A 13,750-nucleotide genomic window follows, 5' to 3' on the forward strand; every position below is an offset into this window, starting at 1 on the left:
TGTCCACTATAGTGAATAAGCTATACTGTAGTACTGTTAGAATTCTCAATAATACACAGTTTAGCCATTCTATCAACAACCTAACTCCAGTGAGTTCACTATACAGTAAACACTATGTAGTAGTATCAGTAGCATTCTCTCTAACACAGAGGATTCAAAAGTAACACTGCCCCTCAGTGGCCGAAGCCAGGTCTGAACAAACACTGGAGGCATCAAAATGATGCCCCTATTCCCCAGCCTACACCTCCTTCTATGACGTAGAAGGCCTAGCAGTATAAAATCAGCATGGTACTTTCCCCTCATGTTCATGTTGTTGTCCATTTTTTGCCTCTGTACTATTTAAACGTGTTGACAGGATACACTGCTTTACAGCAATATGGATACAGTGGTATTCCTTTCTCCAGTTTTCTGGTATTGGTTGGAAAACAGTCATAGAAACAGTGATAGACTGTAACACCACAGTCACAACCAAGCAATCCTCACAATACTGTGTACACCAATCAGCCATAACATTAAGAGCCCCAACAGGTAGAGTAAATAACATTGATTATCTGGTTCACATCAGCATCGGTCAAGGGGTGGGATCTACATATTAGGCAGCAAGTGAACAGTCCGCTCTTGAAGGTGATGTCGGAAGCAAGAAAAATGGGCAAACGCACAGATCTGAGACACTTTGACAAGGACCAAACTGTGATGGCTAGATGACTGGGTCAGAACATCTCCAAAACATCAGGCTGGTCTTGTGGGAGGTTCCTGGTATGCCGTGGTCAGTACCCAAGTGCTCCAAGAAAGGATACCCAGAGAAGCAGAAACACAGAGGCTTGGAAATGAAGCTCACTGATGCATGTGGGGAGCGAAAGCTAGCTTGTTTGGACAGGATCTGCTGATAACGTCTTGGTGCTAAATACCACACAGACATCTTCAGAGGGCTTGTGGAGTTCATGCTTTGGTGGATCAGAGCTGTTCTGGCAACAGAACGGAGATGTACACAATAATAGTATCCGCCCCCACATTCCAAATGGGACAGACAGCGACGGACACACTGCAGATTTAGAGTGGTCAGCACAGTTTTGTCAGAGACCTTGCCCCATGAGAGAGGCAACAGTCATAGACCGGGAAAGTGTACTGTTGCTGAGCCATTAAACAGTGAAGATTAAAGAATGATTGAAGTCCAAAACCAAAACAAGTGTGGTTGATGTGTGATAATGACAAAAGTCACATCAGGAAAGATCTGTTGTCTTTTCTTTCCAGCTGATCTAAAAAGAAATGTTCTAGCCTCCCTCTTCCTTGCGGTACATCACAGAACCAGAAACATCCAGCCAACAGTGAATCTTTGGTCAAAAACTGACCATAAGGGTGAAGATGCTTTACAGTCTCTATTAATAAAGTGGTCAGTAAGTATGCTGTGCATAAGCTGATATTTTTGCTCCAGTGAAGGTGTCTAAGATGTAGATCGAGATGTTTGCCCCCCCCTAATTGTAAGAAAAAACAGTGAGTTTTAAAAAGTGTGTGCTTTACTTGATCAACCTATATTTAATTTGTTCTTTGCTCATTCCAACATTGAAATTGAAAAGCACATTAAAAATATTTATGATCTATTCAAAAAAATAGTTCCGATACAGATACCGTTACATGAACTTTGTGTATCAGACGATTCCCAATAACGACCCGATGCCATTGTTGAGAAATCATATATCTCACCATGTAGGAGAGTCTTAAGGCATCAGGATTGACGTACACATTACTTTACTAACTTTATAAAACATACAGATATAAATGAACCCAATTTCTATTTATTTGTCACTAAAACTAATAACTGTGGACCTCAGCACAGTGATCTCTGGGCTCAGGGCTTTTATTCTGAAATTCGAAGTCTCTGAGACAAAAAAGGAGCTAGCAGCTCCTCCCTTCTCGTTTACTCTGGTCCTGAGTTATGAAGCCTAGAATATCGGTGGTGCGAGAATCGGCTTCCATGAACTGATCAGTCCTGCGGATCAGACTAATTATCCAATACCCGAACCAGCTATGTGCTTAGTATTGGGCCGATATTCGATCCTGGTATTGGATCAGTGCATCCCTAATAAAGTCATGGCCGAAAGTGTTTGCACCCCTGAAAGCATTTTTCCCAGAAGATTATTGTAATTACACATGTTTTGTTATACATGTTTATTTTCCTTTGTGTGTATTGGAACAACACAAAAGAGAAAAAGAAGCTAATTTTAATTTCCTTTTCTGGAAACAAATTCAGGGGTTCCAAAATTTTTGGCCATGACTGTAATGTGCTCATACAGAGAGAGAGAGAGAAAAAGAGAGAGAGAAAGAGACAGAGAGAGAGAGAGAGAAAGAGAGAGAGAGAGAGAGAGAGAGAGAGAGAAAGAGACAGAGAGAGAAAGAGAAAGAGACAGAGAGAGAGAGAGAGAGAGAGAGAGAGAGAGAGAAAGAGACAGAGAGAGAAAGAGAAAGAGAAAGAGACAGAGAGAGAGAGAGAGAGAGAGAGAGAGAGAGAGAGAGAGAGAGAGAGAGAGAGAGAGACCCATGGATTGTGCCGCTTACATTATACACGTTCTGGTGATAAAGCTGTGGCAGTACTAACAGCACCCCCTGGTGGAGAAACTTGAGCCTGTTAGGTGTGAGTGAGTTATGAGCCAGGTCGAGGGGCTTCGAATTAAATAAAAATAAATAAATAAACATATATATATTCTCAGCCTTGTGTGTTAACTTACCTCTCAGTGTCTAAAACTTGCTCTGTAAAACAGTAGTCTCGCTCTGAACATATGAACATTTAACCAGCAGCAGTAGCTAACTAGCTAACCTAGCTAGCTGTGTTTAACCCCACAGCAGGGCTGCCAGCTCTCCCGCAGACCCACCCAACTACATTACATTACATATGGGAGCCATTTCACGAAGCAATCTTCTAAACGCCATTCTTGTTTCAGTTAACCTGATTTAACTAACCCAAACAGCTCCACCCAGGCTCATTAGCGACCTTCCACTAACCAATCCCAGGTGTGGTCAGTTCCCCCTCAGTCAAGCCCGGATTCAGGACTCGGGGCATATGCGCGTGCATGTGATATATTTAAGAGGCCACGCATTATGTTGGCAATAAAAATCACTAAAAAGATCCGTAAATATTATGTGAAATAGTTACAGAGGTTTAATCTGTTATATGCAAGCTACTTAACATTAATGTTGATTAAAAAATAAATACATAAAAAATGTTTAAAGTATGTAAAATGAAAGGTGCACAACCGCCCTATGATCTCAGTACAGCAAGGCCTGAAGTTAACCACAAAAGAGCAAAACCTAAGCTTTCATAAAGATTCCAGGTATAAATATTCATGTCCCTAAAAATATCTGCATCAGGAAATTGAGGTATGACCAAAAATTAGACGTTAAAGATTAGTAATCTAATAAAATCTAATAAACACTGACAAATTGTGTATTTTTCATTGTTGTAACAACAGAGAGCTCAGACACATAAAATGCACTGCTACTAAATGTGCATATATTACAGATGCAAGTGTCTATTATTTTCCAAGTCTATAAACCATTTAAATATCCATTGTCCAGGCAGCAACATTTAGACATATATAGAATAGATTTTGTCCATATTGCTTTTCCAATTTAGCGTCCATCCCCTACTTAAACCTTTAACATAGTCATTCTGCATTACCAACATATTCATCTGTATTATTTTAATACTGATTCTCATATGCCGAATATATCCACAGTATATTCCTAATAAGATATAAAGTAAATGTGTGCCCTTTACACAGTGGAACATTGTTCCTTTCCATTTTTACCAAAGAAAAAAACACTTTGCCCAACACTATGACTAATAGACTATAGTCTTTAAATGTACACCTTGAGGGCAAAACCCCAAACCCACAGACACAAATTCTACTTATTACACAGACTGCAGTCGTTTCCCAATCTTTTGTTGTTGTTACTGTGAATTCTTGTTGTTATGCTTTTAGTTTCGTTTCAGTCAGTCATTCTTGTTTTCTATCGCTCTGGGCATTTACATTACTGCTTGGTTTAACAGCATTCAGGGGAGGGATACAGTGCTTGTGAAAATTTTATTTCACCGTAACAGCAGTTCTTCTCAACCAAATCGCCTGGCCAGAACCAACTGTTGCGCAAGGTGTGCGTGTGTGTGAGAAAGAAAGAGACACAGACAGAAAGAGAAACAGGCAGAGGGGCGGATATCAAATAGTATTTGTGGTATTTGTGGGGGAAAAAATTAAATGCATGGACAAACAAATGAACTTACTAATGAATTTATTTCTATACAACAAATCAAGATAGGATACAAATGAATATTATTCTTCCTATCGATACCTCAATGTAAATATTTATTTCTGTCCTGGAGAGCACTTTACAAATGTTCACGTTTCAAAATGTATACATTTTAGAGCTGAGCTGAATGTTGCATCACCTGCATCAGTGTAGTATTGCTTTCCTTAATGTTCAAGGCAATTCAGGTCCCACAAAAAGGCTGAAGCATACAATATTTATACAAGAGACATCTCTCAAGTTGGTCATGAACAGTTAAAGGCAAAAAATAAATGCTCATTTATAGAAAAAAAAAATAAAGAGCACCAGGTGGATGAAACAAGGGAGTAAATTTTGTCCTGATTAAAATGTCTAAATTGTGAACATTACAAGAGACTATGTCTTTAATACTGCTGACGTCCCACTTAAAAGTAAAGAATTACTTTTTAATGGAGCAACACCACTTAATCTTAAATCTGTAAATTAGAGAAATGAAATTTGATGCAAACAACCGACATGCACACAGAAAACAACCTTTGCTCATTCAGAGTAGGTCACTCAAAGGGTCTCTTACTATAAGTAGCTTATGCATTCGAAAATTAAGAAACACATGATGCCACAGAAGTGGGTACAGGCCAGAACAGGAGCAGATGGTGTTCTACAGGTGCTACAGGTTTGCTAGTGTTTCTCCATTCACTACTCTACCCCACTCCTTTGGAACAGGCCAGGAGACATCGTTAAGAACACAACCCGCCCAACCCTTCGTCAGTATCCCAATCAGAGGTACATTAAAACATATCAAAAGAGCTAATTTAAGAGTAAACTCCAGCAGCTTTAGGATCAGAGCACAGTGGAGGTGTGGGGGCAAAAACAAAAAGGACTTGAGCGCATTGCGGTGTTTCTTACCAACCTCTGTTTTAAGGAGTTTTAGCTCCTGCCTTTAACCCCCACTTCTAGCCGACTCTTTAAAATGTCCAAATCGCCGTCCTGTCTCCAGTGGAGGATGAAAAGACAGTGTGTCTGGACACCCCTGAGCTGAATCCCTAATTAATTTGGTCCCTTCCCTCCCACCCCAGTGAAGCCCTGTCCTGTGGGGTGGGAAGGAGCCTAGCGTTTAGACTTGGCCTCCTGTGCCTCTTTTTCTGAAACACATTTTAAAAAAAAGACAAATTTAAGTTTTTAGATGAATAAATAAGATTACTGCACTCCAGCAAATTACAAGCATTAAACATACATGTTTAGATTTGACCACCATCTAAATTCTGTAGTTAGACTACTGCAGTAAAATTTCTACATTTTTTCCATAGATTGGACTCACCTTTCCTCAGTTCATCTCTCTTTTTGGCTGCCTCTTCTCTTTGTTTCTTAATGATAGCGAGTCTAGCCAAATCTGCCCTGGCCTGCTCAGTCTTTCCCTCTAGATGCAGCTTCATGTAGCGCTCCTTTGCTTTCTGCTTCTCAATCTCCTCCCTGCCATGGAGACATGTTCAATAACAATATTCAACAGACAAGGTAAAAGTACACACTGTATTTAATACCCAGGGTCAACACTTTCACAAAGAGTATCTAGTTGTTGCCACATACCGTTCTCTGCGTGAGAGCTCTCTCGGTGCACTGACATCTAATTCTGCAACCTTTTTGCTCTTCTGTGAGACGCGATTAGGATTCTCGATCTCGATCAATGCTGCCACTCCACTCTTCTTTTGGTTCTTTGACAACAAACATTTACAACAACTAGTAAGTCTGACGATCAACATCTGACGCGGCGCACTGAGCAATTCTTTTTTTCGCTGCTCTGTATTCATTAATGTGCTGTACTTACCTGCTCATCTTCACTGCTGCTGCTTTCCTCCTCAGACTCTGACGCACTATCACGTTCTACATCACCATTTTCCTCCTATAAAATAAAAGGGTTCACCTCATTTAAAAAGACACACCCCCTCAGTTTTACTTGTGTTAAGCTGCACAATCCTTGAACACCTCAGTCTCACAGGAAAAGCTGGACAGTGAAATCTAATTGACATGATTTCTCCTAAAATGTGAAGATAATGTTGCAAGCAAACAATCACTGTAAATATACACCAAAATCAAAACACTAGAAAATGAGCATCATAAAAATACCAAGCCAATTTAGATATCACTCCCTGACTAATCAATTAATTTGTTAATTACTTTGACAGGGGCTTTCTGATAGCAAAGCACCAAGAAATATTAGAGTCTACCTGGCCTGTTTTGTGCCTCATTCAAAAAGCACACAAAGATAAATCATTCCTGGGATTGTGGGCAACCTGGGATTGTGGGCAACGGGTGAGGACTCGAGGACATAAATGAGTTCCAACAGTGTATTCAAATAAGGCTTTTCACAGTACAGGGAAGTGAACGCTATGTAATATTTAAAACACTTAATTAAACCTTTAGTTTATACATTTTACTAAAAACACACTGAAATTCTGTTTTCCACGATAGAGGACCATTAACACTACTCACCCTCTCCCTCTGTTTTCGCATCTGTCGGTCGATTTCCTCAGGATTGCTGAACTGTTTCCCGCGACCCTTGTAGCCTTTTTTCCCTAAGTGACAAGTCAGAAAACAAGTCAATATAAAGACGTGGATCTATGCATGGATTTTCAGCCTGTAGTCCTGAGCAGTGACAAGAGTGACAGGCCTGAAGATTCTGACCAACTGCCTCCAGCAGGCAGCCTCTTTCCTTCTTACCCTTCTCACTTCCCTCGGCTGTTATCAGCTGCTCATGCTCTTCAGTATACACACTGAATATATACTATACATCACACGTCTACCGTACCTCCCACAGCTCTATTCTTTAGTCAGTCACACAGACACACTCAAACATATTATACATGATTTAGCTTCTAGTTTTCCTTCAATCTCACAATCCGATCCCTCAATTAAATAAATCGCCCCCTCAGTTTAGAGGAGATGCTTTAGCTAATGCTAGAAAGCCATTTATTAACGGGAGGCAACAATTAAATTTATTATAAATTTATAAACAATTTATTCTGTGCAAGTTTTAACAATTTAACATTAAGTTAAGCATTTTACTATTTAACCCATAAACTAAATCAACCTAAAGCTAATTAAAAACACAAATGAATGAATCTGTTCTATATAATATATATATATATATATATATATATATATATATATATATATATATATATATATATATATATATATAAAGTGTGCGCTGAGCCTGACTGTCTAATAAAAGGTGTTCACTGTTCAGGAGCAGAACAGAGAGGCCTCGCCACGGTCACAGTACTGTACAAGGGGCTTCGCCTCTGCAGATCTGAGACCACGTGTTGGACCAGAAACTGACTGACAGCCAGCGAGGCCCACAGAGGCTCGGCCATTTAACTCCTAAAAGACAACAGATCACCAGTGAAGCGGGAGTGCTGTGCTCTGTTCGCTTTACTTAGGATTCGAGCATTTGCGTATTTCATAGAGTAATAAATAAATAATAGGACCACTGTAATTATTAAACACACCAACATCAGCGGTTTAACGTGAACATGCGCATTACAGCGAAAGTACCATGGCAACGAATTCGGCTCAGATTACCAAAAACCTTCACGCATGCGCAGTGCGATTGGCGGTTAGCGACACGCTATCTCGCCAGCGAACGGCAGTGGCCTACCATGATAAAAACACACTAAAACATAAAAATACCTAAACAAGACCGATCACCTAAATACTGAGCAAAAGGAGCAGAAGTCTCAACAGAGCTGTAAACTACTTCAGCCAACGCGGACTGTTGGCTACCCAGATGGCACTGGAGATGCTAGCTAGCTAGCTAGCTACTGATCTAGCACTAACTCGCCTTACACTGGTAAATAGTAGATAGCTAGACGTTTCTCACCCTACTATCTTAATGGTGATCAGGTCAGGCTTACTTTAAACAAAATCACCTGTGTTTATATACACCCGTGCGCTAACATCACTGCCGAGGCACAGCCGCTCTTAGCGGACACTGAAGGAAACGTTAGCACATGGAAAAGCGAGCAGGTTCCGATCGTTTCCTAGCGCGTCTTGTCTCACTTAGTTAGTGGTTGATGTTACATATATATGTTTAAACTGACTGTTCTCAATTAGCCTCCGATCTGAAGCTAAGAAAGTGTCTAATCAGTGGCACAGAGTCAGCGAGCGGCAGGTTAACACGCTTCTTCTCCGGTTAGCTTCGTGTTTCACTCCGGCTAACACACAACTACAGCACCGTCTATCCACCTACCTCCTCTAGGCATTGTGAACGTACTCCGGAAACGTGAGAGAGGAACCTGCGAACAAAGTGTAGCTCTAGCGAGTGTTTTGGTCTTTTGTCTGATCTTTTTTATATTAAAATAATGAATTCCGTTTCTCGAGGCCCTTGGCTGCTGGATGTGCTCGAAGAACAGCGTTGCCGCTTCCTGAGTGAGTCACGTTGAACAAAGCAGCAACCTCGAGCCATAGCCAATCAACAACCGGATAACTGACAGACGGTATTTTCCACCAATAAGCATGCACTTTCGGACTGACGGTGGCAAAACATAACCAATGAAAGCGCTAATAGCTGTAATGAGGCGGGCCTAACTCTTGCCGTTCATTTCATTACCAGGCGGTTTTCTGAATGAGAAAAAAATGACGTCAATAAAGAGTTAAAGTAAGCAATGAACATAAGCAACGCACCCAAATAATGAACAGTCGTGAAATGTTTTATTTAATCTACGTAGGGCACATTTGATGTCTTGTAAATTTGATAAATAAATAAATTAAGAAAATAAAACATCTGTAAAACGTCAGTAAAAAAAGGTGGGGTTTCATGGTGAAGGAGGAGCTGCCAACATACAACAGTTAATGCCCTGTACCAAATGCTTATTATTATTATTATTATTATTATTATTATAATCAGACATGATTAGAGTAACATAGTTACTATCACATATCTGACTAAAACGATTGTCTTTAGAACTTGATTCTAACAATTTCTACAATAATTTACAGTTGCTGTTAGTTTGTGACTTAAGTAAGTATTGCCATTTAGCTTAAGACACATATACATGAATACAAACAAGTTAGATAATGCAAAATAAACTGACAAAGCATATTGATTCACATGGGAAGCAGATCATATCGCTGCTGTCCAATGAAAACCACGTATCTCCATTTGTGTCCATTTTCAGTTTTCTCCATGGTTTGAACCCTGTAGCTGCTCTGTACACTGTGTAAATAATTCTGGATGAATGGACCAATAGAAATGCTTTAACTTACTTGGACTAAACTCTTTATTTTACTTTTACTTCTATTTAAAGTTAATCACATTTTTGTCTTCTCTTGTAAAGTCAACATTTTGGAGATACATGTTTTTTATTGGACAGCGACAATATACTGTCCAAGTTCGTCCATCATTTTATTGCATCGTTGATCTCTTTCCACGGTTTTATCTCTTACATTTCATTCTGATATCTCTTATCTTCCATTATCTTTCATGGCATAGTTGGATTTATGATTAATATGGTCACGGTCAGTGTGGTTGCCCTCAATGTCAGAATCCTGGCCGCAGGCTGTGTCCTTGTTCTTCCTTCGCTTGAGGCAGCAGTATGATGCAACAGTAAGAAATATGCTCGCAGTGATCAACTCTCCCCCAGCCATGTAGAAAATCAGCTCGTAGTTTCTGTAAGCATCCACTAAGCGCCCTATAGGGAAAATATAGGGGGAAACATATGTTAAAGTTATAAAGAAAAAGAAAGAAAGTCATAAAGAAAAAAACAAAGACTTTCATTAACAACATCCAATGTCCTCTGACTGTAACTGCCGCGTCAAAATCTGGCAAGCCGTTTTTGTCAGCTATTCTTTTACAGTGGGAACTTTTCACTTCAAACTGACTAAAAATGGGCCAAATTTACTTGTACCAAATGGCATGAAAGCATGGCTGTAATTCTGCTGTTAAGTGTTTTCTAGAGTTCAACTCACCAGCAGAAGGGGGTCCAATGAGCACAGCTACTGCCTCAAAAAGGAGCACCAGCCCAAGGGCACTGGAAAAAGTGTCAGTTCCTGTAATACCCATCAGCACTTCGAACTGCAGAGCACCCACCATACCATACGAAAGTCCAAAGAACACACAGAAGATGACTAGTCCTTTGTAGTCTGTATTTCTGGCTGAGCAAACATCTGTAAGGCCGTTAAAAAGCAAAGCCAAGCTGAAGAAATAGGGCATCTTGGGCCGAATCCATTTTAGGCCTGCCACTACGCCACACGTTGGACGAGCAAAAATGTCAATGAATCCGATAATGGAGAGCAAAAAGGCGGCATCCTTGTCTGGAACCCCTTGGTCTTTAGCATAGTTGACCAAAAGAATTGTTGGAACAAACAAACCAAGGACGACTATGAATTTGGCAATAATATAAATGACAAGTCCCTTATCACGAAGCACGCTGAAGTCAAGGAGCTTCTTTTTCTTGCTGCTTTCCTTATTAGACTTCTCTACACTGTTGGTCTCCTGGACAGTCTTTGATGGGAGCATCTCTTGTAGCTCCTGAGTGTTCGCCTCCCCTCTGGCTGCAGTCCTCCGAACTCTGCAACCCAGTGGTCTCATAACTGCTCCACAGGTGCAGCAGTTAAGCAGCAGGCCCCCCATTATGAGGAAGCCACCTCTCCAGCCAAAGCGATCCAGAAGCACTTGTCCCAGCGGCGAGAGAGCTGACAGGAAGACTGGACTCCCAGCAGCAGCCAGTCCGTTGGCCAGAGGTCTGCGCTTATCAAAATAGCACCCAAGCATAATTAATGAGGGCTGGAAATTCAGGGCCAGGCCAAGACCTATGGTGAAGAGCACACAGGTAATAAATCTTTCCAGTCAAATGCGTGTCCTTCATTAGTTTCCTGGCTATGGCTTTGTTGACTGTGACATTTTGATTGGCTATACAGGCAATCAGGAAAGTTAGTTCAGTCCGACTAACCGGAGGCACATTTGAGTACCAAGAATGCATGTGGCTAAAATCTTTTCAGGATACAATCCAATTGCTAGTCACATGAACTGGAGGCCATTGCACATGAGGAATGGGCTAAGATTCCTCAGGAATGCTCCCAGAAGCTGGTGTCTAGCCATGCATCACATTTGCAGAAGGTCATAACAGGAAAAGGGAAAAAGCTGTGTTGTGTTGAGCAATTAAAATTATTCTTGCTTGATTTAAATCATTAAATTCCAGATAAATCTAATTTGCAGTGGTGTTAAATCATTTTGATTGCAATGGTGTGTTGTGTGTTTTTGTTATTTTGTGTATCAAAATGGTCATAATTCATGTTTATGTGACAGTGTTTCAACCTGTAAGACTGGTGTACACTTTATCAGACTAAATGTCACACTAAAATATGCATGAATATATTAAAGATGCAGAGATCCACAGACACTAGTTTGTTAGGCAGTACTAGCAAACAGTACTAGCAAATCTGAGATTACTTAACAACCCAGTTGAACTTTCAGTTCAGTGGTATAGAAACTAAACCAAGAGGGTTTGTCTCAGGTGAAACCATTGAGTGACTGCAAAAGACAAAGTTAAAGGAACACTGGCTTCGCTGCCTCAAATTCCTGAGGAGGCAGGTGGTCAAAAACTCATGAGTGACTCCAAAAGGCCTGCAGCACCAAACCTGCAGCTGGTAGCAGGCACTGAGGTTTCAGTTTGCACAGTCAGTCAGTCACATACTAAACACTGGAGGTCTCCTTGCCTGCACACCTCTACTGACCCAAAAGCACAAGAAGAGTTGACTTCAGTCTGCTTAAGACCAGATAAATGAACCACAGACGTTCTGTTCTGTGGAGGGATTCAATGAAATCAGAGGTATGTCTGGAGAAGGGAAAATAAAGCATGTGCTGAAACTAACAACCTGCCCACAGGTGGTGGCTTGGTGATGCTCTGGGACTGATTTGCTTCCTCTGGCTTTGGAAACCTACACTGTTGAAATTGAAATTATGCAGATGCCACACAAAAAAAAAGAATCACCTGTGATCACCCCAGCTGTGAGGTAAAGCTGAATGATGTTGGTGGTAAAAGAAGCCCCGATCATTCCTGCTGATGCCAACAATCCCCCAAAGAGCATGACTGGACGACATCCATACCTGTTCACCATGATACTGGACACCGGGCCTGTTTAATTAAAGCAAAGTGTCTGAATCAATGGAATTTCACAATCAAAATGATCATGACCTTTTTTTTATTTTCCTTTTTGTATTTATTCCTATTTATTTATCAATTAATGTGCTTCCTTGAAGACACATTAAGCCAGCTAGCACATTAAGCCTGCTGCTAACACAACATCACTGAACAGCTGAACACACTCGAGGAGAACACTAATTGCCAGAACTTTAACAAGAAATTTCTGAAAGGTACTCTGCCAATACAAAAAGAATCGCAGAACCACTGGAAAGTGAAAAGATTAGGGGCTCTATCATGTACCTCGAGCAAGGCGCGTAGTGATGCTCATTGCTATCTTACACCCCGGCAACAGTCTAATTTTACGTCTCTTCCGCCTTCAGAGTTTAAATAGCAACGATGCTTGTGAATATATCTACGCAGATGGGCGTGGTTGTCTCGAAATGAGGTGTGTTCAGGTAAATCTTGGGCGTTTTGCTATTTGGGCAATGGAAAACACAGAAGCGCCACTGAGTGAAAACAATATAGGCAGACATCAACAGTCAGACGTCCATTGCTATCTTGGCAGTAAATTGTCAGCACAGGCGTGTGCCCAACGTGTGCTTTACACCATTGAAATAGCAATCCGCCAAAGTCAGACTGCACCTGGCTCTTAAAGGGAATGGCAAGTGATCCAGCTGTGCGGTGTGCGTTGATGGCTCACCTAAAGATGGCTAAAATAGGGCCCTAGGTTTTAAAGGAATAGATACAAAGCAGGTAGGCCTGAAATGTATTAGAAGTCCATGTCATCCATACAGTATTAGCCTTGTAGTTCTTTTTTCCCCCCAAATTTGTGTACTTCGCTGAATTCCCTGAATGAAATGAACTGCAGCCTATCAGTGTTCACTGTCACGAATGCTATTGTTGCTCACCTGAGCCGTAGAGCATGGCCAGCATGATGGAGGAAATCCAGGCAGTGTCGCTGTAGCCGCAGCCAAAGTCTCGCATCAGTTCCTTGAAGTACACACTTATGGCTTTAGGAAAGGCATAAGAGAAGCCAGTGATGATAAACCCCCCAAGAAGCACGACCCAGCCCCAGCCTCCATCTGGGGGATCCACTCTGTCTCTTTCGACAACACCAGCTCCCATGATTCCTGCAGGGGTGGTTTTATTATAGACAATTTCTCACTGTCATAAGAAAACCTTGTAACATATAAACTGTGCAATTTTATTACATTTCATGACACATGAACAAATAGAAATAAAAAAAAAAACTGCTCCCATAAATTCACCCAATTACCCAATGTCCCAATTTCCTGTTGACTATGCCAATATGTAAAACTAAGCACATTTGCTCA

At 40.9% G+C, this 13,750-nt stretch overlaps 2 protein-coding genes across 2 annotated transcripts; both read right to left on the bottom strand.

The window, feature by feature from the left end:
• Positions 1–4,264: 4,264 nt before the first annotated feature.
• pdap1a (pdgfa associated protein 1a) lies at positions 4,265–8,717 on the bottom strand. Its single transcript, XM_072667133.1, has 6 exons — positions 8,522–8,717; positions 6,763–6,845; positions 6,098–6,172; positions 5,860–5,984; positions 5,594–5,745; positions 4,265–5,417 (listed from the first exon to the last, which is right to left on the bottom strand). Exons 1-6 carry the CDS (start codon positions 8,532–8,534, stop codon positions 5,383–5,385), a joined length of 483 nt encoding a protein of 160 aa, XP_072523234.1. The 5' UTR covers positions 8,535–8,717; the 3' UTR covers positions 4,265–5,382.
• Positions 8,718–9,611: 894 nt separating this feature from the next.
• slc16a8 (solute carrier family 16 member 8) lies at positions 9,612–13,541 on the bottom strand. Its single transcript, XM_072667398.1, has 4 exons — positions 13,325–13,541; positions 12,264–12,407; positions 10,240–11,082; positions 9,612–9,962 (listed from the first exon to the last, which is right to left on the bottom strand). The coding sequence occupies exons 1-4, from the start codon at positions 13,539–13,541 to the stop codon at positions 9,736–9,738; spliced, it is 1,431 nt and encodes a 476-aa protein (XP_072523499.1). The 3' UTR covers positions 9,612–9,735.
• Between the last annotated feature and the right edge of the window lie 209 nt (positions 13,542–13,750).

Source organism: Salminus brasiliensis, chromosome 22 (assembly GCF_030463535.1).
Source record: "Salminus brasiliensis chromosome 22, fSalBra1.hap2, whole genome shotgun sequence".
NCBI lineage: Eukaryota > Metazoa > Chordata > Actinopteri > Characiformes > Bryconidae > Salminus > Salminus brasiliensis.